The sequence below is a fragment of the Scyliorhinus torazame genome, chromosome X (assembly GCF_047496885.1).
Source record: "Scyliorhinus torazame isolate Kashiwa2021f chromosome X, sScyTor2.1, whole genome shotgun sequence".
Lineage (NCBI taxonomy): Eukaryota > Metazoa > Chordata > Chondrichthyes > Carcharhiniformes > Scyliorhinidae > Scyliorhinus > Scyliorhinus torazame.
This window is the reverse complement of record NC_092738.1, coordinates 30,528,461-30,555,983: the sequence shown is the minus strand read 5'-3', so window position 1 is coordinate 30,555,983 and position 27,523 is coordinate 30,528,461. Positions and strand designations below refer to the sequence as shown.

Below are 27,523 nucleotides of genomic sequence, written 5' to 3'. Positions count from 1 at the left end.
CCCCCCGGTGTGGGAGTCTCCCAATCAATATACGTTCCTTCGTTCCCCTTCCCGCCTTTCTTCCCGCGCGTGGGAAAAAAAACCCACGCTTTCCCAAGCCTGCCCCGCCCCCTCTGGCGCAGCTCCTGTCGCGGCCTTGTCTCTCTCCCCCAGCCCATATAACATTTCCTGCGCGTGATTGACCCCCTATATACAACAACCATCATACAACAACCATCATACTTCAACCCTCAAACACCCCCCACCCTCAAACCCTCAGTTAGAGTCCAACTTTTCAGCTTGTATAAAGGTCCACGCCACTTCAGGCGTTTCAAAGTAGTAATGTTGGTCCTTGTCTGTTACCCACAGTCGCGCTGGCTGCAGCATTCCAAATTTCACTCCTTTCCGATGCAGCACCACTTTGGCCCAGTTGAAACCCGCTCTCTGCTTGGCAACCTCCGTGCTCCAGTCCGGGTATATTCGGATCTCAGCATTGTCCCACTTGCTGCTCCGCTCCTTCTTGGCCCATTTCAGGACCCTCTCTCTGTCTGTGAACCGGTGAAATCTCACCACCATCGCCCTTGGCGGCTTGTTTGCCTTGGGCTTCCTCGCCAGCACCCGGTGCGCCCCGTCCAGCTCCAGCGACCTCGACGGGGCCTCCGCGCCCATCATCGCCCCGATCATCGTGCCCACGTATGCCGCGGCATCGGTCCCTTCCACTTCTGGGAGACCCAGGATCCTCAGATTATTTCTCCTCGACCTGTTCTCCAGGTCTTCGAGTCTTCCCGCCCACTTCTTGTGTTGCGCCTCGTGCTGCTCCACTCTCACCGCCAGGCCCAAGAGCTCGTCCTCATTCTCACTGACTCTTTTCTGGACCTCCTGGATCTTCACCTCGTGGGCCTTCTGGGTTATCCCTCGTCCTTCAATTACCGCCAGCAAAGGCGCCAGCATCTCCTTACGCAGCTCCTCGAAGCAGCGCTTGATGAATTCCTGCATCTCCTCTTTGTCCCCGGCCATTTTGCTTTTTTTCCCTCGCTTCTCCCGCTGCCCCAATGCCGCTTTTTTGGCCGTTGCACTTCGGGTCCGGTCCATAAAAGTTGGTAGGGGACCTCTCTCTTCTCTTCCACCACGGGTTGTCTGTGAAAAAAAAATTCCGTTGGGGCTCCTCTAGCGAGCCCAAAAGTCCGTGGTCGCGGGAGCTGCCGAATCGTGCGGCTTAGCTCCGCATAGCCGCAACCGGAAGTCCCAGCCTGAACATTTTGGCCAGTGCCCCTGCAGTCACCGTGCCATGCTGAAAATGAGAATTTTCTTTTATTTGTTCATGGGATGTTGACATCGCTGGCTGGACCAGCATTCATTGCTCAACCCTGAGTGCATTTAAGAGTTAACCAAATAGGGTGGCATGACCGGATAAGAACGGCAGGTTTCCTTCCCTAAAGGACATCAGTGAACCAGATGGGTTTTTACAACAATCGACAATAGTTTCATGGTCATCATTAGACTTTTAGATTCTTAGTGAATTCACATTTCACCATCTCCCATGGCGGGATTCGAGCCTGCGTCCCCAAAGCATGACGCTGGGTCTCTGGGTTACTAGTCCAGCGACAATACCACTACACCACTGCCTCCCCTAATTAATACCAGCAAAATGATAACAGCATTGTTTTATTTAATCTGGTTTTATGCAAATAAGAGCTCTCAAATAATCTCAAGGGTTGAAGAGGAGTACTTGCCGTAAAATTCTCCCCACTCCAGACATGACCTAAAACCAACAACAATGAATATTTCCTAGCTGAAACGAGGCATTTCAATTGTGCTCATTCTAATGTGGTTTATTGGAGAAGACCCACTTGTAATGCACTCACCATTTCCAGGCCTGGCCACTAATGGTGATTCAACAATGCTATTCAGAAGATTAGTACTGGCGAGGATTGCCCACCTGCACACACCTTCTCGAAGATAAATTGCCTTTTTTGGGGGACGAGTTTGGGGCTGAGGTGTCTACAATGAAAGCACTTTCCCCTTAGTAATGGGTCTTTTAAATTCAACCTGTGTGGAGCGATCACTATCCAAACCGAGCTGTCAAGCGTTGTGTGAAGATCAAAAATAATGACACATATTGCAAACTCATCGAAAGTGTATGGAGCTGTTTAGATTTTTTTCCCCCAATGTGACGTATGTTTAAAATATGTCATTTTTAAAACCAAATGAGGCTTGCTTTCAAGTGCGAAACTTGAAAGGCAGTGGAAAACTCAAATTTACCATATTGTTAGGAAGTGTCTAAAACTGGATACATTTAAACAGTAGCCTAATAGATTTACATAATTATTGTTGGACTTCAAACATTTGTAAATTATACACTGTGACCTGACCTGGAGGGATGTTAGAATGGAAAGCATGTGACATGTTTTTAAATAGTTTGTGGCCGAGTGTTTCCATGGTAACATTCATTTGTTCGCAGAGCCTGTGCTGAAGGGAGCTCATTGCAAGCAAGCCTATGTCTTGTGAAATCCAAGCAGAATAGACTAAATGACCGGTTTATTTTAATATTTTCCATTGGCTATTTGGATAATACAGAGGATAATTATGATTTTACATGGTCTGGTTGTGTGAGCTTGGAGGTTCCATTGACTGGGCTGATGTTATCTTCCCCTTGGGTCTCTGACTGTATTTTTCCAAATCGTTCCCTCAGTATTAAGAACAATCTTCTTTGAAAGGAGTTAAGACTTGTCTTTACATACGGCCTCATCACACCTCAAAGACAACGGGTTATCATGTGGCAACTGGTTAAACAAATCAGCTGCACGGTAGCACAGTGGTTGGCACTGTTGCTTCACAGCTCCAGGGTCCCTGGTTCGATTCCCGGCTTGGGTCACTGTCTGTGCGGAGTCTGCACGTTCTCCCCGTGTCTGCGTGGGTTTCCTCCGGGTGCTCCGGTTTCCTCCCACAGTCCAAAGATGTGCTGTTAGGTGAATTGGACATTCTGAATTCTCCCTCTGTGACCCGAACAGGCGCCGGAATGTGGCGACTAGGGGCTTTTCACAGTAACTTCATTGCAGTGTTAATGTAAGCCTACTTGTGACAATAATAAAGATTATTATTGTACTTAAGATGCTACAAATGAGATGAGTGATCAGTTGATCTGTTTTCGTTGATATTGATTGAGGGAGGAATATTGGCCCAGCACATGAGAGCTCTCCCTGCTCCTCTTTGAATAGCACTGTGAGATCCACCGAAACAGGCAGATGGGGCCTCAGTGTCGTATCTGAAGGATGACATCCGATGGCTCGCTTGGAAGTGCTCCATTGTCCAGGGCTGCCATCCCTTGCACAAAGGGTCCCCCACAAAATCTATTGAATCCCCTTTGTCATATTTTTTTTAATGACATTCTGATAATTATAGATGGTAAACGTATCAAGGGATGTGGAGAAAAGGCAGGTAAATGGGCTTGAGGCGCAGATCAACCATGATGGAATCAAATGGCAGAACAGGTTTGAGGGGTTGAGTGGGCCTACTCCTGTTCCTAATTTCTTTTCCCTAACTCGAAAGGGGAGGGGAGCATTTCTTGTGTATAAAGAATGGAAGTCTGTCTGCTCAACCCTTCACTGGTTATTCAGCTAGTTTTCCAGGTAGACACTTGGCAGATGACTTGTTGGGAGCAACAAACATGTGCGCTGAGAGTGTTGAATTGATGACGAATCTCAAGCAGCTGCAGAAGCAAGTGACATTTTGTTTCCGTGTACAAGATCTAAAAATCTCCAGGTGTAAAAATGAACAGGCCACCAACTCTCCATCAGTGGAGGAAAGGGCTGTGCATTGGAATGGATGCTTTTTTCCTAAATTGTTGTGTAATTGAAGGCTAACAGTCCGGGAGTTCTTGCTTAGACTGTTTACTGCACACATCTTTGCTCATGGGTTTAAAAACAATATTTTTTAACCGCTTCACTCCTTTGGCAGAATTGTGTAGCCCCATTGGGCAGGGGACGGGACCAGGGACAGAAAATGTGGCGAGCCATTCAAAGCTCCATTGACTTCGGTGGGACTGGAAGACCCTGCTGCTGGGAAGCGCTGTATAATTTTGCCCCATGTCTTTTTAATGCAGTCTCTGCTCATATAAGTAATTCAAAAACTCTTCACAAAAAATGTTTTATTTATGGAATTTCCGATTTGTTTTACAAAGATTGCCTCAAAACAAATATTAAGCAGAAAGATAGCTATAGGTATCAATGTACAACAAATGCAGCACAAAACAATAATCATTAGCCAACTAGACTAGATGAATCAGGGACAAAATCGCCAACAAGTTCCTTCCACGGATCAGTGACCCATCTGTACCCAAACAGGATACAGGCAACATTACAGACCTTCATCGCACCCACAGCTTCGAAACAAAATGACAGAACAAGAAAACAATAGCCCGAGAACCCCAGTGCTGAGGAGAAATTGACTAACTCTTACACAGCATTTAAACTCTTTCCCCAGGCCAAGACAGACAGCCACCCTGTAACTACACCGTGGCAATCAACAATGAACCCTATTCTCTCTGAAGAAATACCTCCGATTTACAGCTCACTCAGTAGGTTATATATTGCTTACTATCAACTTTTGGATCCAAGTCCCAATTTTGCAAAGGCTGTCTCATGACTGATTCTAAATTGTTGTATTTAAAGAATGTGAATGCGGCCATTTTAGCAGCGAAATGAAACCTAACAATCCGAGAATACTTCCAATCTCTCCTTCACACAATCACAACAATATAATGAAAGAATTGAATAGTATTGATCCTCATTTCCATTCTTTAAAGACTTTGATTACAGCAACTATGCTCATGCATAATTTAAATTCAACCTTGCATTTGGGTAACACCTTTCACAATTGTCAGAATGTGCTTTACAACCAATGAAGTATTTTTGAAGTGCAGTCACTGTTGTAATGTAGGAAAAGCAGCACCTATCAAGTTCCCACAAACAACGATCTGATAATGACCTGCTAACTTGTTTCAGTGATTTTGGTTGAGGGATAAATATTCGCCGGACATTGGGGACGACGCCCTGCTCTTTGAATAGTGCCATGGAAACTTTTACACCCACCCAAAAGAGCAGACAAAGCCTCAGATTAACGTCTCTTCTGAAGGACGGCACCTCCGCCAGTGCAGCACCCCCCCCCCCCCCCAATAATTGGGTACTCTAAATTTATGGAAAAAAAGAAATCGACTTGTGTCAGATCAAGGCCACAAATAGGAATTTATCCCAGAGAATTCAAGGCGCTCAGGGTTGGAGGAAGCAAAGTATGATTGTGACATTCTGCAGGCAAGGAAACGATTTCTAAAGGAATACAGTACTTTGTCAATAAATCACCTTCAGATTGGTCTGAACCATTAACCTGGAGTATTGGAATTCCACTCTGTTGTTTTCAGGGGACAAAGTGGAGCCAAACCTATCATGGAAAGCTCCTTATCGTTTCGAAAGGACTGCTGATGGTGCTGGGCAGTTGTGACACTCCTCGGGAGTTCAGGTTTGGGGGAATTTAAGTTGGCAGTATGCTGCTCCTCGTACAGGATCTAGGGCTCCTTTACAGCTACTTGTGAAGGTTAGTTCCAAGGACTGGCTAGATAAAGCTTAATTACAATACCACCTCGCTTGTGGACTGGGTTGCTGTGGGTGAGGGGTGCATTTGAGGGCACTAGCATTGCTGTGATTCAAGGTTGCTCCAACCACCACTCTTTGTAACCTTCCAAAAAAAACAACAACATTCTGTTACACGCAGATAACAGAGTACCTCGCGATATGCTGGACTTTCAAAATTACTTCAGCTCTTTTTATGAAACTGTGCAGTGCCTATATAGGATGCTCGATCAATATTTAAACTAATCTACATCGCCTCTAACTTTTTGCATAATTTATTGGCTCTTTTCCTCCAATGCCGCCTGCTTGAGGGTAGCTCTCTGCTGATGTACTGCAACCAGCCATTAGAAGGTGCTCTTCGCGGAGTATGAACCGCCATGGCACTTGTACCATACTTTTTTCCTCCTTGCTTTTCCCGTGCCTGTGGAAATGCGCTCCAGTCCAGGTTGGAGCCTTTGTTAGAGGTGGGGGGAAATGAATGGAAGCACTGGAGGCTGAAAGTATCAACTAAAAGAAAGCTGCCATTCCACCCCACCCATCGTTCTGATCCTTTAATTGCCCACTCTTTAGTACATAATCCCTGAAACAGTGATTCCAAAGATCATTTTTTAAAATATAAATTTAGAGTTTATTTTTTTCCAATGAAGGGGCAATTTAGCGTAGCCAATCCACCCACCCTGCACATCTTTAGGTTGTGGGGGTGAGACCCATGCAGACACGGGGAAAATGTGCAAACTCCACACGGACAGGGGGCCGGGATTGAACCCGGGTCCTTGGCGCTATAAGGCAGCAGTGCTAACCACTGCGCCACCATGCTGCCCATTCCAAAGATCAATTTTAATTAATAAACATTGCCCAAAACGTTGCCAAGAACCGCATGTAGCTAATTGGAAATCTAGATTGGGCTAATTTCATTGCCGATCAGTAAATAAAAATTGACTAATAAGCACCCTTGTTGAGCCTGTGATCTCAGTACTCTTATTCGCACAGTGTATACATGTGAACTTATAACCTTAAATGAAATGAAAATCGCTTATTGTCACAAGTAGGCTTCAAATGAAGTTACTGTGAAAAGCCCCTAGTCGCCACATTCCGGCGCCTGTTCGGGGAGGCTGAATTGAACCGTGCTGCTGGTCTGCCCTGGTCTGCTTTCAAAGCCAGCGATTTAGCCCAGTGCTAAACCAGCATATGAACATTTGGTAAAATGATATGAAACTTAAGAATGTGTGTATTTTGATCATTGAGTGTTTTAATTCTTTGGTGACTGAATGGTGGTAGCTGTATGTTGTGAAAGTATACATGTGTGAATTATATACTTGTGAATGAGTAGAAGATGTTTACTAATAGTGTATGGGCTACACTGGTGTCGCCACAGCCACGCCACTGGTAACCAGCGATTTCTACTGGTCACCATTGCAATAAATGCAACATTGGCCACTTTAATGGGGCACATTTGACCACATTTGGAAACTGAGTCAATTCCATAAAACTAGAGAATCTTGGTGACTGTAGGCGCTGCTGGTCAACTGTGATTTGCAAGACTTCAAAGTTCTAATTCATCGGAAATTAGAGGCTCGTCGAGCCTTTTCAGAGTTCACTTGAAAAGAAAACTTCTCAAAGAGGACTTGGTAGGGCAGCACGGTGGCGCAGTGGTTAGCACTGCTGCCTCACACGCTGAGGACCCAGGTTCGATCCCGGCCCTGGGTCACTGTCCGTGTGGTGTTTGCACATTCTCCCCGTGTATACATAGGTCTCACCCCCACAACCCAAAAGGATGTGCAGGGTAATAATAAATAAATAATCTTTATTGTCACAAGTAGGCTTACATTAACACTGCAATGAAGTTACTGTGAAAAGCCCCTAGTCGCCACATTCCGGCACCTGTTCGGGCACACTGAGGAAGAATTCAGAATTCTCAGCTGGTACGGGAATTGAACCCGCGCTGCTGGCCTTGTTCTGCATCACAAACCAGCTGTCTGGCCCACTGAGCTAATTGGCCACGCTAAATTGCCCCTTAATTGGAAAAAAACAATTGGGTACTCTAAATTTATTTTTAAAAAGAGGAATTGGATGCAATGGATTTGCAGTCATTCACTCTCCTTTCAGTTGTGTGGAATCAAGGATGGAATCCTAGATCGAAGTGTCATAGCTTCTGTCCTTGGCCTCAGTATCGTCCTTTCACTGTTGTTAGTTATCACCTAAGTTATGCAAGATTCTGGAATGATGGGAACGCAAATCACCTCAGCAACACTCATATTTTTAGCCTTAGTCCTGCATATGTATTTATTAAATCTGTATTCAGCACTACGTTCTGAAGTGGCCTTTAAGTGCAGAACATAACGACTGACTGGTGTAGAGAAGCATGTGATCTGGTTGCTAGGGGCACCCATTCCCTATATCACAAAGCTAATAACATCTGTTTGGAGCAGATGCCCAAGGACACATCGCGTGAAGAGAGGAAACAGATTGGTTTATTATTGTGTGTCAGCCAAAAATAAAACCTGAAGACTGCCAATGATGGAGAACAGAAGGACAAATCTAAAAGAAAATGGATCTTTCAGAAAATTCTAAGAGTTGTCTACTGGTGATCCATAGTGAGTTGTGTGGCTACTAATAATCTTAAAGGCTCCTTTTGAATGAGAAATGATTACATTTTGCAATGGAGAAAATAAGTTTACTTCACTCTTAATTATAAGACTGAGGTTGGAGCCTGTTCCTGAACAGTACTCTGTTTGAATGTCTTGAAGTTACCGAATTATGGAGAGGAGGAGAGGAAAGTGGCAGCCATGTCGTCTGTATTCCAGATGTAGGGACGAAATGTTCCACCTGGAAACCACCAGCAAACTGGACAAATTGCCCACAAGCTAATAGCCCTTGAGGTGTAGAGTGTTTTCCAGTGAAAGAACTGACCTGAACATAGACGACTTCATTGGTGCAATAAACGGAGTTGAACTGTTCCCTGGGCAAACTAAATTTATTGCTCTTCCCTACCTCCCAGCTATCTCCATTTTACTTCAAAATGTATTGATAGACTTGCAGCATTGTCACAGTTCACCAACTGAGAGTCTTCTTCCAGTTTCTCTCTGATTGAATTGAAATTTGCATTCATTTTTCTTGCCAGGAAAATGAATGTTCGGTCCAAATGGGTGTCTGCAGTTCAAATAAAAGAAAAAAATCGAAGCAATTTAAAATTTGTTTTTGTTTTGTTCTGCATAGAGAATTCTTAAAGAGAACCGAGATTGGACTGGATCTTAAATCTTCATTTATACTTTCTGTCGTAAACGTCTCTAGATTTTGGTTAAAGGGGGATCAAAACTCTGGTCTAGCTGCCTTGGTGAATTCCTAAATTGCAATTGATAAGCCAAAACCATGTGTTTTTAAAATAAATTTAGAGTACCCAATTCATTTTTCCAATTAAGGGGCAATTTAACGTGGCCAATCCACCTACCCTGCACATCTTTGGGCTGTGGGGGCGAAACCCACGCAGACACTGGGAGAATGTGCAAACTCCACACTGACAATGACCCAGAACCGGGATAGAACCCGGGTCCTCGGCGCCGTGCGACTGCAGTGCTAAGCACTGCGCCACCGTCCTGCCCTCCATGTGGTTTTTTGTGCTGATCAGGCCACGGTACAATTCCAAATGTTTGAGTTGTATTCTCTGCATTGAATAATTGGGTGACAGAGACAGACACCTTAAAATGCCTCTTAAAATGGAACAGTGGGTAACTGGGAGGAAACATCAGGTAAGGCTCCCACTCATGATTGCTATCCAGTGACACTTGCTCGAAAGGGCATGAGTGAAAATTGGGAGAGGACCAAAGTATCGTGCTGCCTCCTTGTAGCAGTTTGCTAACACTTGCTGGCAATTGTGGCTCTGCTGTTACCACAACCACAATCACTTAACGTGGATCACTATCCTGATGTGGTGGAGAGGCTTATGCACTCCAATTCCTTCAGCAATGCTGTCAGGGGGTTTTTGCTCCAGGTAGTGCCACCCATGAGCAAAGTCGGGGAAAGGTGTCAGACAAAGTCAGGTCCAAAAAGTCCTCAACAACAGAACAGGTGAAGGAAGACTGTGCGAAGGCTGCAGTGGCAAGGTGATCCCAGTCATCTTAGTGCAACCCATCACTGAAATCTGGCCACCATCAAAATCGTGTGGACAATGATGGTGCCCCAAGGTCTCCATATTAAGCAACGTCACACACCGGCTTCTACCAGGGTCCATCAGCCAGGTCCTGTGGTCCTGGAGTTACGGGGATGGGGTGGAGGCGTGGGCTTAGGCTCATTCCAAGGGCTGGTGCAGATTTGATGGGCCGAATTGCCTCCTTCAGCACTGTAAATTCTATGGAGGATTGGAGACAGGGTCAGGGCTGTGAACCTGGGATCTGTAGTCAAGAATTTGTGCACAAGTGACGGGTTAATCAAGGTCCTGGACGCCTGTGTTGGGCAGAGGTGTCTTTGAGCAGCAGCATCTGTGGCTGAACAGTCCTCTTCAGGATATCCTCTGCTCACCATAAATGGGGAAGGGGCTACAAAAGTGCCTGAAAAATAGACTGTCCCACATCCTCCTAGCTGGGAAAACCACATCCTGCAACAGTAGTGGACTCGCCAACACTAAGGACATTCAAATGGTCATTGGATAGACATATGGACGATAAGGGAATAGTGTAGATGGGCTTTAGAGTGGTTTCACAGGTCGGCGCAACATCGAGGGCCGAAGGGCTTGTACTGCGCTGTAATGTTCTATTGTTCTATCATCTTTGCGGTCAAAGAAAGAAAACTTTAAATTTTGCAACTTGGAATGTTAAATCACTGACACCCCCAGCCTCAGTGAGACCCATCTTCCTGGGGAGGGGCAGTCGAAGGAACAAACTGGGGAATGTACCTTCCACTGGAAAGTGACCCTCATGTCCATGTCGATCCGGAATAGAACCTTGGATGCACTGCCAGAACTCTGCCACTGTACAAATGGAAAACTGATGACACCAATTACAGCTCAGCTGCAACCAATCTACCACCTGTCATTGGAGCTTATGCCCCAATCTTTGACTCTGATTAAGATGCTTTGTTCTTGAAATATTTTTATTCAGGTTTTACATTTTATACACTCTGCATTCGTTAAAGATAGATGGGACGGAATGTGGGAAATGAGGAGAGTAAAAATATATTAAAAAAGATAGATGGGACGGTCACAACCCCCCCCCCCCCCCCCCCCCCCCCCCCCAAAAAGAAAACCGGCACACACACACACTCCCTTCTTACGATGTGTCAGGTTCCTTTCCTTGGCCCTTTACCTCACCATGGGTAGTTGTCTGGTGTTCATATGTGGGCTGTGCCCTCCTTCCTCCCCCCCCTCACTATCGCTTGGCCTCTCTTCCGTGTGGCCTTGCGTTGGGCCCTTTGCTCTTTGTGTCGGCCACTTTCTGGCCTCTCCCTTGTTTCTTCAGATCTCTTCCCCCACCCCACCCTTTCCCCATTTTCTCTCTCTCTCTTTCTCTCTCTCTCTCACTCCTCTTCTCTTCTCCTTTCCTCTCTTTCTCTCTCTTTTCTCTCCTCCTCCTCCCCCCACCCCCCAGGTATTTACACTTCCCTCTTGTATTTCCACTTCCCTCTTGTCCATTGCAGGGGAAATTCTGACATGCATTCTCCTGAACCATCTACTTCCTGTGGCTGAAGAGACACTATGTGTCCTTCCAGAGGAACCTCTGACAATCTTTGTTACCAGGCAAATCCAAGAAAAATGTTGAGAACAACACCAGCAACTAACTCTTCATTGCATTCACCGGCCTCACCAAAGCTTCTGACTCCGTAAATTGCGAGACTCTGAATTCTACTCCAAAGATTTGGATGTCCATGAAAACTACTTCACAATCCTGCAGTTGCTTCTTGCTGAGATGACTGTAACTGTCTTGAGTGACAAATCTGAAGCAGACACCTTCAAATTCCAGACCAGTGTCAAGCAATGCTGCATGATAGCTCCCTTCTATTTACAATCTACCTGACAGTGGCTATTCACCTCATCAAAGGACAACTGTCCTCTGGTGTGAATATGAAATACCACCTAGAGGGAAAACTCTTTAACCTCAGTTGCTTCCGTTCCAAAACTAAACTGACCATCATAGACATGCATGATCTAAATGATTCGCAAATGACTGCGGTCATTGCCCACCCTGCACCAGATGTTGTCAGAACAGAACTGCTATCACCCAGACCTCATCAGTCAAACATTCCAGCTCCCATATATGTTGAAGGAGAGACCCATACCTTAGCAACCACTTGTCTCAAAAGGCCACCATTGTCTAGGAGATCTATAACTGGATCAGCTGTGTGAATTCAGCCTTCTACAAGCTATGGCAACGCGTGTTTGACAACAAAGACCTCAGCAGGTCACAAAGGTCCTAATGTACAGAGCAATTGAATTGTCGACACCACAGTGCTGTACTGCAGTGAGACCTGGACTGTTTATCAGCAACACATAAGAACACTAGAGAAATTACATCAGTGATACCTCTCCCACAACCTCCAGATTCAATGGGAAGACTCCGGGAATACTCTTGAAATATCAACTTCAATGGACTGGATGCTGACGGGATGACCGCAAAGTGTCTTCACCACCAGGTCCTATTTTCTCAACTCTCAGCCTTCCAGGGGAAGACAAAGAAAATGTTTCAAAGAAACTCTGAAGCTCTGCGTGAAAATGCGGCAGTATTGAAATTACTAACTGGGAGGAGCTTGCTACCAAATCGTACAAAATGGCGACAATCTGTCCCATCCAGCTGCATATAAGGCCTTGTGTCCAAACATCTGAACAATGAGGCAGGGCAGCAAGAGAGAGGAAAGAAGGGAAGCACGTCCTGCACTCCTGGTCCCACTGCCTTATGGGACATCCAGCCCCGTGTTCTCGAAGATCTGTGGCCAAGAATCGACCTGCTCAGTCATATGAAAACCTATGGCAGAAACCTGTGATCCTGAATAGATGTCCCCAAATCAAAGGGACAGCTGACGATGAGGTTTGTAATTGTGGTAGCCATTTTGTGTGCTACATGACCCCATGAAATAGCACTGCGATGAGCGACTAGTTTGCCTGTATTTTGTGGTGTTTGGTTGAGTGAGGAATGATGACCAGGACAGCGAGAACTCCAACTCAAATACGGTAATAGGATCTTGTAATTCCACCAGAAGACGGCATTTCTGAAAATACAGCACACCCTGAGTACTGCACTGAATTGTCAGCCGAGATTACACACCTGGGGCTTGAACCCACAACCTCTGATTCAGGTGGATGCACTGCTCACTGGGCCAAGCTGACGGTCTGAGGTGGAGGGCAGCTGCTGTTTTATTTGGGGGTGGGAATGAGAGTGAGGGACAAATGAAGAAGAAAGAAAATATGGCATTGTCCTAGGTGGCTTGGAAATACTGAGTGATCAATTAGAGCCAACATTCCAGCGTTGTATGATTGGTCAGGAAAGCTCATTTACTGGTGGAAACCATTGAAGGGAGGGGGGTGGGGGGGACTGCGCTACATACAAGCTACCAAAAGGCCCAAGATTCAATGAAATGAAAAGAATACTTTGTATTTTCATTCAGTATATCAGTCTCGAGTTATTGCTGACACTCCGGTGTAGTACTGAGGGAACTGTTGGAGGTGACATCTTCCCGACGAAACATTAAACTGAGGTTGGACGTAAAAGATCCATTGGCACTATTCTAAGTGCAGTTGGGGCGTTATCCCCAATGTCCTGATCAACGTTTACCCCTAAATCAACATCATCAAATAGATTATTTGATCGTTTATCTAATTGCCATTTGTGGGATTGTAACTGTGTGCAAATTATTTTCCACATTTCCAATTTTAAAACAGTTTATACTTTAAAAAATGCTGTTAAGTGCTTTGGTATATCCTGAGGTTGTGAAAGGTGCTATATAAGTGCAAGTTCTTTACTCCCTTTTACTTTGGAGGTTGTTATAATGTGGGAGAGCTGTGGAGGTGGTAATTGAAGTACAATTAGCTTTTCTTCTTTTCGTAGCAGAGATGTCAGTTGGCTGAGGTGGTAAGTGAAGTGCTCCTTTTCGAACTAAGAACTGTATTTGAAGTTTCCAGTCATGTACTCGTTCTCTTCAACAGGGTGAGAAATGGATATGGCTGTCAGTGGGAGCATAAAGCGAAAATTCGAAGAGGTAGACGGTTCGTCATTGTGTTCTTCACCCAAGGAGTCGGATGATGATATTTCCAGCAGTGAGAGTGCAGACAGCTGTGACAGCCTCAACCCTCCCACCTCCAGGGAGCTGAGCCGTAAGTGTTTAAGGCAATTAAAGAGACAGGCTTTCATTTTGGAATCCTGACTATAGTGCATAACTGGCGCAAGATAAGTTTTATTACATGTCTTCATGAAAGAAAAATAAAATCTTCCTGAGGGACAGTGAGCAGATCAGGAAGTTGAGAAGCCTCAGAATATACCTCTCAGGAATGCTGAGAGTGATCGTGCTGGGAGGGAATGCATTGTGTCATCAGATAAATAGTGTAAGAGCAATCCGGTGACTAAATCGTGGCTCCCTTACCAGTTGACTCGTGCCCTATGTTTTTTTTGTGTGGGTCTGAGTTGAGGGGCTTTGATTCAGTAGTGTGAACATTGAGAGTTAACTCGTGGACACTGATCTCCTGAAATCCAATTTAATCGAGTGCCAGTATAAAAGCAGCTCCCATGAAGTGTGATATTTGTGTTGGTAATTGTGCAATGTTGGCAGCTCCACAGTGAAACAAGGTCTGAATTACTAATCTGTGGTTCTTGCCCTGGTCACCTGCTCTCAACAACTCCAGATCTAGGCCGTGAAATTCTAAATTCCACTGATCCGGCAAATACGTGAGTTCTAATTTCCCACAGTGTAACTTGTCCCAGACAGCCTGCCCACAGCATGCTTGATATTGTGTTTAATCAACCTACCACTTAAGGCAGCACGGTGGCACAGTGGGTTAGTACTGTGGCCTCACGGCGCAGAGGTCCCAGGTTCGATCCCGGCTCTGGGTCACTGTCCGTGTGGAGTTTGCACATTCTCCCTGTGTTTGCGTGGGTTTTGCCCCCACAACCCAAAGATGTGCAGGGGAGGTGGATTGGCCACGCTAAATTGCTCCTTAATTGGAAAAAAATAATTGGGTACTCTAAAGTTATTTTTTTTAAATCGACCTACCACTGATGGAAATGTTTCAAATTGGTCACCCGTTAATTGTTCAATCGGTACCTGCGCCATCTCATGCATGCCTGAGCCTGGAAGGCCTGAGGTTAGTTTGCCATTTGGTTGGGGTTTTTTTTTGGGGGGGTGGGGGGCACTTATTCGTCTTTGCATCTCTCGGAGGAGAGAAGGGGAAAGTACCGTACTCCTGAACGTTATCTTCTGAAAAGCGCATGTGTGTGGACATAGACTGTGGATAATATTCAATGATCGAAGGAGTGATCGAAGAAGTGGTTAGCACTTCTGCCTAAGGCACCGAGGACCCAGGTTCATCCCCAGTCAGGTGACTGGATTACAGTTGCCATTTTAAAATAAGCTACAAAAGGTCCAAGACGCCAATATTCAGCAAAGCAGAAAACCTTTCCGACTCAACGCAACTTTGTCCCTGTTGTTGCTGAGATTTTGTGTCCTTTAAGAAAAAGCCTTCAAATGTAGGAAAATAACAACACGTACACAATGGGGCGGTATAAGATTGCCGTGGGTGGGCGCAGCCAAAGGATCCAGCCCAGTTTTGCAATTCACTGCAGAGACGTCTGCTTGACAATGAAATGACCAGTAGGACAGCTGAAGATCTGCCTCAAAGCAAGCTGCATCCTTTGGTGATGCACCAGCTCTTTGTAGTGCAGCAACAGGTTAGGAGGCAGCTGGGACTGCCAGCCTTTCCAGAGCTATCAGCCAATTCTTGCCAAAGTTCAGAGTCACTTTCTCTTCTCCTCATGACTCCCTGTTAAGATCTATGTGCAAGAAACTTATTTGTGGCTATCCCAAGACCCAAAATCACTAAGCTCCCCAGGTTGGGTTAACTAGCCTTTATGTTAAAGAATTAATGGAAGCCAACTCAACGGTCCTCACCTGTCCTCCTATTCTATAGTTACCCTTGTCTGAAGTGTTGTCAAAACCTGGTCCCTTTCAGCCTTCATAAGCCAAGAGGGGGCAAGAAAACCAATTGAAGTAAATGAATGTTCAGCATTTTCCAGTTGATGGCATCACGCATCTTATTGCTGGAATATTCTTCAAGCCGCCAAACACCTTATGAGGCAGAAGTCAGTCTGCGGCCTAGTTCTCTATTGTTACGACCACACTGATGTTATTGCTGAGCAAGCCAGACCCCAGAGTGACGTCTGCTTCACCGATCATCAACCTTTTTTTATTGTAAAAATGAGGAGGAAGAACGCCTCATCCCAAAAGCTAGATCTCCAGTAACACTGTTTGAATTTGAAAAATTTGAAGTTTTTTTTGAAAAGCAAAAAACAGAAGCATACAAGATTAAAGTTACACAGTGAGAACAGTCTTACAGATCAATCCAAAAAGCGTGCCTGCTCAAAAGTGTAATAATCTTTGTTAATGTCACAAGTAGGCTTACACTAACACTGCAATGAAGTTACTGTGAAAAGCCCCTAGTCGCCACACTCCGGCGCCTGTTTGGGTCACAGAGGGAGAATTCAGAATGTCCAATTCACCTAACAGCACGTCTTTCGGGACTTGTGGGAGGAAACCGGAGCCCCCGGAGCAAACCCACGCACACACGGGGAGAACGTGCAGACTCCCCACAGACAGTGACCCAAGCCGGGAATCGAACCCGGGACTCTGGAGCTGTGAATCAACAGTGCTAACCACTGTGCTACCGTGCTGCATACCTTGTTGCCAACAGCCCCTTATAAACTGTTCCCCATAAAAATCCAGTAATATTGCCCAAGTCAAGGAATTGTTGTTGCTTTAATAAAGGTACACCTCACGACTTCTCAAACACTCTGATATGAAATTCCAAAAGGAGGTTCAGAAACAAACTGTTTTCCAAAAACAGACTCTTCTGACCTAACATAGTGGCTGCCTCCAATTCAAAGCTGTCACAGCAACTCACACACAAAGGAGCTAGTCTTCAGGACTTTCTCCCACAGCCACCCCACTCAGTTAAACGCCCCTCCTTAAATATCTTTTTTCCCTTTTAGCTCTGGTTCCATCGTCTTCAAACAGCTCGTTGAATTCAACTTCCCCAAATATAAAAATCTTTCTTGTTTTCTGTTTTGCCTCTACTTTGGGGCCAATAAAATTTAATATATATTTCCATATTTACTCATGGAACCTTAGTAAGATGCAAATGTTCCTCGTCATCTCTGAACTCCCTTCTGAAATTCAACAGCTGAAAAGTAGTGGACTCGCCAACACTAAGGACATTCAAATGGTCATTGGATAGACACATGGACAATAAGGAAATAGTGTAGATGGGCTTTAGAGTGGTTTCACAGGTCGGCGCAACATCGAGGGCCGAAGGGCCTGTACTGCGCTGTAATGTTCTATGTTCTATGTAAACCAAGTTTCTCACTTAGCTCACAATGTAAATTTTACATCCAACTTATTTATTGTAACTCAAACTCACTGTAACCTCTCATTATAAATGCATCAACCTAACATCTCTTTCATCTCTTAGACTTCACAGACAACCTGTCTCCAGTAATCTTCCCTCATTTTAATTAACCCTGGACCCACACACAGTTTTCTTTACCTACAAAGAATATTAACATAATCCCCCCCAAAACATTGTAAAAATACATCTCTCACCACATTATCCATCCACTGAGTATTGCTTTTCACATTGACTTAATCAATGGTGGCACTTGACAATGAACTTCACCATTCTCAATCTTTTCTAATAATTCTAAATTGATAACCATTTGTCTCGTACTCCCCAGAGGAAATAAGTTTTCCGTATTCACTGAATTTAAAAACCTCGATTAAATCTCCTCCACCTTCTCTGTTCCTGTGGAAATATTGCATCCCCTACACTTGTAGTGTCAAACGTGGTCATAGTAAATCAGCAGCATGTTTTACGCTACTAGCATAGACCAGTTTCACCCGTTGAGTTTGGAAAGTGAACGTGTTCTATTCACCTGTTTGAATTGTCCTCACCTCGGTAAATGCATATAAGGAGATGCTTTCAGAACAGCAAAACTGGAAACCATCTTTGAGCTGCGTGAAGTAACTAATAATCCTATTGGATGATACTTCGGCCTGTTTTCATTGCCGCCTTGCTGCACATTGGTCCAAGGGCGGTATTCAAAATGGGCAATATTGTATCAGCTCCCTGTTTGGTTGACTTCAGTGGAACGGAGTATCAAGTGGACCAGGTAACAGGCGTCCAATGCAATACCACTTGTTTAGCATCTCTGCCTGGCAAACCTCGTCTCTGGCTTTTTGCCAAAGCTAAGCTTGTTGGGAACAGTGTGCACCAGGGCTGGGGAGAGGTTTACAGTTGTTTAGTGATTGGGGTAACTCTGTAACTCTGCAAGTTGCTTCACTTGAACTTTAATCAGAGGATGCTAATGACAAAGAATTCAGAGTGACCTTTCTGCGCAGATGTGTAGGTGGACGAGGTCAGAGACAGGCATTTGAATTGAAGGATGGAGTGATAAATACCAGTTGCTTGCAAAGAGCTAAATGGCTGCTTTTTCAACTAGCTGAAGCCGAACAGTAGCTATGTAGTGGGCGACACCTGCAGCTGTGGCCTTCACACAAGTTCAATGAAAACTAACCCATTGCCTCCAGAAATCTGAGCAACTAGTTTTAAACTGGTGAGATGGTGTTTATTCCCTGAATGTAAATGTAAATGTCGCCACAGTCACTGTGAGGGGGAGAGCTGACTGGTGGTGATTTAAGCGGAGGAACACCACACCTCAGGTGAAGGACAAGGTTGAGAAGGTGGGACCTTGATGAATAACCTCAGCTGGTACGGGAATTGAACCCGTGCTATTGGCATCATCACATCACAACCCAAACGTCCCGCCAACCGAGCTAACCAACCCCCAATGTTGGGAACAGTGCTCTCCTAAATGCTGTATTCCCGTCTCTCAAATGCTGTGTTCAATTTTAACGACATTTCACAGACCATTTCCCTTAGTCAGACACTCTGTTTTTCACAAAGGGACACGCCACTTTATTTTTATGTAATCCTTCCTTAGTGCTTGAAATGATTGATGGACCCTGAAGAACTAGTTGTGCTGACGCTGACCTTTGGGTTCATGATTGCTATTTGATTGAAAGTGTTTTCTTTGCATCAGTTGGAGCATTTTAACCGTGGTGGGCTTTTAATGATCAGTAACTTGAGTTCTGATCACAGTAAAATCTACATAGGTTGATGGAATCTAGCGAGTTCACCTGGATTTCTGGCTCTGCTGCTGAGGGCCTGTAACCAGCCCTTACACTTATTTAAAAAATAAAGACTTGCATTTCACAACCCCCCATGATGCTTTATAGCCAATGTCGTCTTTTTTAAGCTACGTAGGCTTAAATAGGACATGGGACACCAACAGGCCATACGGCCCAACCAGTCCATGTTGTTGATTCTGCTCCATTTGAGCCTCCTGTCTTTCTCATCTAACTTTACCATCAAACTTGCCTATCTTCCTCTTAAATACATCTGTACTATTCACTTTCAACCACATCCTGTGGCAGCGAGTTCCACATTCTCCCCACTCTCTGGGTGAAAGAAGTTTCTGAATTCCTGATTGGATTTCTTGGTGAATACCCTATCTTTTTTTAAAATAAACATTTTATTGAGGTATTTTCGGTATAGTAACAACAACAAAATAAACAATATACATGAAACCATAAACATAGTGCAAAAGAGGGCAGCGCGGTGGCGCAGTGGGTTAGCCCTGTTGCCTCACGACGCTGAGGTCCCAGGTTCGATCCCGGCTCTGGGTCACTGTCCGTGTGGAATTTGCACATTCTCCCCGTGTCTGCGTGGGTTTCGCCCCCACAACCCAAAGATGTGCAGGGTAGGTGGATTGGCCACACTAAATTGTCCCTTAATTGGAAATAATGAATTGGGTACTCTAAATTTATTTTTAAAAACAGCCATTTCCCTCTCGTACAGGTCCCACCATTATTGACCCCCTACTCTAATCTAAACTACCCCCCCCCCCCCCCCCGACGATTAATTTCCTGCAAAGAAGTCAACGAACGGTTGCCACCTCCGGGTGAACCCTAACATTGACCCTCTCAGGGCGATCTTGATTTTCTCCAAACAGAGAAAGTCCGATAGCCAGGTCTCCGACTTCGGGGGCTTTGAGTCCCTCCATGCTAATAGTATCCGTCTCCGGGCTACCAGGGAAGCAAAGGCCAGAACGTCTGCCTCTTTCTCCTCCTGGATTCCCGGATCTTCCGACACCCCGGAAATCGCCACCTCTGGACTCGGTGCCACCCTTGTTTTTAACACCGTGGACATGACGTCCGCAAACCCCTGCCAATATCCCCTAAGCTTCGGACATGCCCAGAACATATGGACATGGATCACTGGTCCTCCCGCACATTTTGCGCACCTGTCGCCCACCCCAAAGAACCTGGTCATCCGGGCCACTGTCATGTGAGCCCGGTGAACAACCTTAAATTGTATCAGGCTGAGCCTGGCACATGTTGCGGACATGTTGACTCTACACAACGCGTCTGCCCAGAGACCATCCTCTATCTCACCTCCCAGCTCCTCCTCCCACTTGCGCTTTCGCTCCTCGGTCTGCGTCTCCTCTGACCCCATAAGTTCCTTGTAAATGTCCGAGACGCTTCCTTCTCCTACCCACCCTCTGGAAACTACCCTGTCCTGAATCCCCCTTCGCGCTAGGAGCGGGAAGGTTGACACCTGTTTACGTAGGAAGTCCCGCACCTGCAGATACCTGAATTTGCTTCCCCTTGCCAACCCAAACTTTTCCTCCAACGCCCTCACACTCAGAAAGCTCCCCTCTATGAATATATCCCCCATCCTCTCAATCCCTGCTCTCCGCCATACCCGGAACCCCCCATCCATACTCCCGGGGCAAACCGGTGGTTATCACAGATTGGGGCCCAGACCGATGCTCCCACTGCTTCCACATGCTGCCTCCACTGGCCCCAAACTCTCAGGGCCGCCACCACCACTGGACTGGTGGAGTACCGTGTCGGCGGGAACGGCAGAGGCGCAGTTACCAACCCCCCCAAACTGGTGCCCTTACATGAAGCCGCCTCCATACGCTCCCATGTCGATCCCTCCCCCACCACCCACTTCCTGATCATGGCGAGATTAGCCACTCAGTAATAATTGCTAAAATTTGGCAGTGCCAGCCCACCCTCTCCCCGACTCCGCTCAAGCATTACCTTCCTTACTCGTGGGGTCTTGCCCGCCCAGACAAAGCCCATGATCACACTGTTGACCCGCTTAAAAAAGGACCGCGGAATAAAAATGGGGAGACACTGAAATGCAAATAGGAATCTCGGGAGGACCGTCATCTTCACTGTTTGCACCCTCCCAGCCAGAGACAATGGAAGCGTGTCCCATCTCCGAACATCGTCCTTCATTTGGTACCCCAGCCGGGCCAGATTCAATTTATGCAGCTGGTCCCATTCCTGCGCCACTTGGCTACCTAGGTACCTAAATCTTCCCTTTACTAACCTAAACGGCAGCTCTCCCAGTCGCCTCTCCTGTCCCCTCGCCTGGACCACAAACATCTCACTCTTTCCCAAATTAAGCTTTTACCCCGAAAACCGGCCAAATTCCCCTAAAGCCCTCATGATTTCTTCCATCCCCTCTATTGGGTCCAAAACGTACAGAAGCAGGCCATCCGCATAGAGCGAAACCCTGTGCTCCACTCCCCCGGACCAGTCCTCTCCAGCCCCTCGAGGCTCTAAGAGCAATTGCTAATGGCTCTACAGCCAGCGCAAACAACAGTGGGGAGAGGGGGCATCCCTGTCTCGTCCCCCAGTGCAGTCTAAAATAGTCCGATGTTGTCCTATTCGTCCGTACACTTGCCACAGGAGCCTGATACAGTAACCTGACCCAGTCGATAAAGCCCCGCCCGAATCCAAACCATCCCAGTACCTCCCACAGATAGTCCCATTCTACCCGATCAAAAGCCTTTTCTGCATCCATTGCGATCACTACCTCCACCTCCCTACCTTCCGGGGGCATCATGATCACATTTAACAGCCTTCTTACATTGGCCACCAACTGCCTGCCCTTAAAAAACTCCGGCTGGTCCTCCCCAATAACGCCCGTAACACAATCCTCGATCCTGGAGGACAAGATTTTGGCCAGCAACTTGGCATCCACATTTAACAGGGAGATCAGCCTGTAGGACCCACACAGCTCCGGGTTAGTGTCCCACTTAAGAATCAGTGAATTCATTGCCTGTGACATCGTCGGGGGCAACACCCCTCTTTCCCTCGCCTCATTGAACATCCTCATCAACACCGGCCCCAATATCCCAGAGAATGTTTTATAGAACTCCACTGGGTACCCATCCGGCCCCAGGGCCTTAGCCGACTGCATGGCCTTCAGACCCTCCACTATCTCTTCCAACCCAATCGGAGCCCCCAGCCCTTCTACCTGCTCTCCATCCACCTTTGGGGAAATTCAGCCCCTCCAAGAAGTGCCTCATCCCCTCCGGCCCCACAGGGGGTTCCGACCTGTACAGCCCACTGTAGAAATCCCGAAACACCTTATTCACCCCTGCTGAATCTCCAACCAGGTTCCCATCTCCGTCCTTTACTTTCCCTATCTCCCTAGCTGTCTCCCTCTTCCTAAGCTGCTGTGCAAGAATTCTGCTGGCCTTCTCTCCATGTTCGTAGATCGCCCGCCTCGCCCTTCTCAACTGCTCCACCGCCCTCCCTGTGGTCAGCAAGCTAAACTCCGCCTGTAACCGCCGCCGTTCCCTTAAAAGCCCTACCTCTGGGGTCTCCGCATACCTCCTATCAATCTATAGTATCTCCTTTACCACTCGGTCCGTCTCTGCCCTGTCCACCTTCTCCCTATGGGCCCGGATCGAAATCAGCTCCCACCTGACCACCGCCTTCAGTGCTTCCCAGACCACCGCTGCTGAAATTTCCCCGTGTTATTGACCTGCAGGTAGTTCTGAATACATTTCCTCAGCCGCTCGCACACCCCTTCAGCCAAAAGCCCCACATCTAACCTCCAGTGCGGGCGCTGGTTACTGCCTTTACTAACCTGCAGGTCAACCCAGTGCGGGGCATGGTCTGCGATTGTAATCGCCGAGTACCCCGTGTCCACCACACCAGCCAGCAAGGCCCTGCTCAAAATAAAAAAATCAATCCGGGAGTACACTTTATGCACGTGTGAGTAGAAGATGAACTCCTTCACCCTCGGCTGCCCAAACCTCCATGGGTCCACCCCCCCATCAGCTCCATGAACCCTCTCAGTTCCTTTGCCTTTGCTGGCACCCGTTTTCGAGCTTGACCGGTCCAAGCCAGGGTCCATAACTGTGTTGAAGTCCCCTCCCATGACCAACCTGTGCATGTCCAGGTCCGGTATCTTCCCCAGCATCCTCTTTATAAACTCCATCATCCCAATTTGGCGCATATACATTTACTAATACCACCTGCTCCCCCTCTAGCTTCCCACTGACCATAATGTACCGACCTCCCACGTCCAAGACTATTCTCCCCGCCCCAAACACCACCCGCTTATTGATCAGGATCGCGACCCCTCTAGTCTTTGAATCTAGTCCCGAGTGAAAGACCTGACTGACCCAGCCTTTCCTCAATCTAATCTGGTCAGTTACTCTAAGGTGCGTCTCCTGCAACATTACCGCGTCCGCCTTCAATCTCCTAAAATGTGCGAACACATACAAACATACTCCAACATCAAACAATCCCCACACAATTGCCCAACAGAAAAAACACCAAGATCAAAAACAAGCACACCTCCATCCCCCAACAGTGCAAAAGAAAACCTTAACTCACTCAGCTCTACCGCTGGTTCCAAATCAATGCAAACGGCATCACAAACATCTTCATAAAACGCAAAACGAGAAACTTTTTACAAAAACAGAGAAACAAAAAGAAAAAAACCCCAAAATATGAACGTTGCAGCCAAGTTCAAAAGTTCTCAGTCCTTCGCCAGCCCTTTTTCGCAAAGTCCAACGCGTCCTCAGGCGACTCGAAATAGACGTGCTGATCCTCATGCGTGACCCAGAGACGGGCTAGGTATAACAGTCCAAACTTCACCTTTTACTTAAAAAGGATCGACCTGATCTGGTTGAAGCCTGCTCTCCTGGCCACCTCTACACTCAGGTCCTGGTAAACCCTCAGGACGCAATTGTCCCACTTACAGCTCATGTCTGCTTGGTCCACTGTAGAATGCACTCCTTATCCGAGAACCTGTGGAATCTCACCACCATTGCCCTCGGGAGGGGGAGTGTCTCCCATTCACGGTTTCCTCGCGAGTGCTCTGTGAGCCCTATCCACCTCCAAGGGCCGGGAGAATGCCCCATCCCCCAGCAGCTTCACAAACATGTCTGCAATGTATGCCCCAGTGTCCACTCCTTCGGACCCCTCCAGGAGTCCAACGATTCTTAGGTTCTGCCGGCGGGACCTATTCCCTAGGTCCTCTGCCTTCTCCAGGAGCTTCTTCTGCTGGTCTCTCAGCATCCCCACCTCCAGCTCCACCGCAGTCTGATGGTCCTCCTGCTCAGCCAGCGCCGTCTCCACCTTCTGGATTGCCCGATCCTGGGCGTCTAATCTATGCTCCAACCGCTCAATCGACTCATTTATCAGGTCCAAGCAGTCCCGTTTCTGCATAGCAAAGCCTTCCTGAATGACTTGCATCAGCTGCTCCATAGACTGCTGAGTCGACGAGCCCGAGGTCCGAACCTCCGCCATGTTGTCTTCTGTTGCAGCTACAGCCCAAACCTTCTCTGTCTTTTTGTTTCTGCCCTTACGAGCACTTCTAGTCCTTCTCTCCATGCACCAAAGTGGGAATTCAGTAAACAATTGCCATTTAAATCCATTTTACAATTCAAGTCCGGGAAAAAAACGGGGGAAAGGTCCAAAAGTCCGACCAGAGCGGGAGCCACCAAATGTGCGACTTACTCCTCCATAGCCGCCACCGGGAGTCTCCTATCTTTTAAAAAATAAATTTAGAGTACCCAATTCATTTTTCCAATTAAGAGGCAATTTAGCGTGGCCAATCCACCTACCCTGCACATCTTTGGGTTGTGGGGGTGAAACCCACACAAACCTGGGGAGAATGTGCAAACTCCACACGGACAGTGACCCAGAGCCGGGATCAAACCTGGGACCTCGGCGCCGTAAGGCTGCAGTGCTACCACTGCGCCACCGTGCTACCCGTGAATATCCTATCTTGATGGTCTCCAGTGATCTCTTCCCCACAAGAGGAAACATTCTCTCTCTACCCACTCTATCAAAAACCTTTCCGAATTTTAAAAACCTCTACCCCCTCAGCCGTCTTTTTCAAGGGACGAGAGAGCCAGCCGGTCAATCCTTTCCTGGCATGTAAGCCCACACATTTCTGGTATCGTCCTTGCAAATCTTCCCTGCACTCTCACCAGTGCCTCTATATCCTTTTATAATATGGTGACCAGAACTGCACACACACAGCTCTTAAATGTGGCCTAACCAAGACTTGATATAGCGTTTGCTTACTTTTCAATATTATCCCTCCAGAAATAAAGCCTAGTGCTTGGTTTGCTGTTTTAATGGCTAACTTGTGGCACATGTTTTAGTGATTGATATATTTGTGCTCTGAGATCACTTTGTTCCTCTACCCCACCTCGATTTGCACCTTCCAAGGAATTGGTGACCTCCCTATTCCCCCTATTGAAATGTACTACCTCACATTTATTTGTGTAGAACTTCATTTGTCAATTATTTGCCCATTCTACAAGTTTATTAATGTCTTCTTAAATGCACTCTGAAATGACCGAGCAGTTGGCTCAAAATCACTACTATGACGTCTAAAAGGAATGAAACCAGCCGGGCCGCGTGGCATCGATCTGTGTCCTGGAAATGGCAGTGGCACACCTGTCGGCCCTGCAAAGTCCTCCTTACTAACATCTGGGGGCTTGTACCAAAATTGGGTGAGCTGTCAGTCAAGCAACAGTCTGTTATGGGCCAGGGTTTCGAGATCCTCAAAGTGTATCATGGAGTTCACCTGACCCACAACTTTTACTAGATTGTGGTATGGGGAGCACACGGCCCACTCTACAGGTCTGGTACAGCAGAAATGGAAAAGTAATTTTTAAAGCAAAACAATGTTTATTCTATGAACTCAAGTTTACCTTTTTGAAACATACAGTGAACATCTTAGCAACCATCAATTCAAATACAACCCCCAAAGAATACAACACTAAGTAATCCTTTAAGCTTTCCTTTTAACATCCATACGACTTAAAAACAAAACCTTGAACAGAAGCACATCAGGTTAAAGTCACTACTGTTATTAGTTTTAAATCACCAATGGATCGATTTCCATTCTTTAGATTACAGAGAGAGAGAGAGAGACTCGTACACCTTCTGGGTGTGACTGCAGCTATCCAGCTCTGAAAACGAAACTAAAACACACCCTGCAGCAACAGCCTAAAACAAAAGTAAAAAGCTGACAGACACCCAGTTCTACCCACTCTGACATCATTGCAGTAATAAACACCCATTTCTTAAAGGTACTCTCACTACAGATATTTATACACCCCCATTTATAAACACCCATTTCTTAAAGGTACTCTCACATGACAAGTCATACACACAAAATCATATATTACAATGTCTCAGACAACACCATCACCATCACTGTTCCACTGACAGGGCACACACACCAGAGGTGACAGCACAGTGGTATACAGTGAGAAGGGAGCTGCCCCGGAAGTCCGCAACATTGCCTCTGTACCTTATGAAGTCGCCCCCCCCCCCCCCCCCCCCCCCCCCAAGCCGATGAATCAGTGCTCCTCCATGTTGAGCACCACTTGGAGGTGCTTTGGCAGGACACCGAATGTACCCTGTGTGGGGGACTTCAATGTCCCCCACCAAGAGTGGCTTGGTAGCACCACTACTGACCAAGCTGGCCGAGTCCTAAAGGACATGGTGGCTAGACTGGGTCTGCAGCAAGTGGTGAGGGAACCAACAAGAGGAAAAATACCCTACTTGACCTCATCCTCACCAATCTACCTGTCATGGATGTATCTGTCCATTACAGTATTAGTAGTAGTGATCATCGCACAGTCGTTTTGGGGATGAAATCTCGTCTTCACATTGAGGATACCCTCCATGAGTTGTGTGGCACTGCCACCGTGCTAAATGGGACAGCTATTGAAAAGATTTAGCAACTCAGGACTGGGCATCCATGAGACATTGTGGGCAATCAGCAGAATTGTACTCCGCCACAACCTGTAACTTCATGGCCAGGCATATCCCCCACTCTACCATTAGCACCAAGCCAGGGGATCAACCCTGGTTCAATGAAGAGTTCAGGAGGGCATGCTAGGAGCAACATCAGGCATACCGCAAAATAAGTTGTCAGCCTGGTGAAGCTATAAAACCTGCATGCCAAACAGTGGGAGCAGCGTGAAATAGACAGAACCGACTAACTTAAGCCCTCATTTCCACCCTATCCCCGTAAGCCAATAACCCCTCCTAACCTTTTTGGACATTAAGGGCAATTTAGCATGGCTAATCCACCTAACCTGCACATCTTTGGACTATGGGAGGAAATCGGAGCACCCGGAGGAAACCCACACAGACACGGTGAGAACGTGCAGACTCCGCACAGACCGTGACCCAGTGGGGAATCAAACCTGGGACCCTGGAGCTGTGAAGCCACAGTGCTAGCCACTTGTGCTACCGTGCTGCCCTAAATCCTGCCACATCCAGCCATGAATGGTGGTGGACAATTAAACAACACACTGGAGGAGGAG

At 46.7% G+C, this 27,523-nt stretch overlaps 1 protein-coding gene across 10 annotated transcripts in view; it reads left to right on the top strand.

Moving 5' to 3' along the window:
* Positions 1–27,523, top strand: part of LOC140405478 (cysteine/serine-rich nuclear protein 2-like) — an 81,384-nt gene that overhangs the window by 22,050 nt on the left and 31,811 nt on the right. For 5 of the 10 annotated variants that reach the window (XM_072493956.1, XM_072493957.1, XM_072493961.1 and 2 more), the window contains one exon: positions 13,732–13,899. The exons of 1 other annotated variant lie outside the window; for it this stretch is intronic. In XM_072493956.1, the coding sequence (XP_072350057.1) occupies positions 13,740–13,899 (160 nt within the window). In that variant the 5' untranslated portion in view covers positions 13,732–13,739. Of the gene's footprint in view, positions 1–4,461; positions 4,556–5,395; positions 5,569–8,061; positions 8,198–13,731; positions 13,900–27,523 lie in introns of those variants that run through there. 4 more of the 10 variants (XM_072493959.1, XM_072493958.1, XM_072493960.1 and 1 more) reach the window with 4 other exon arrangements.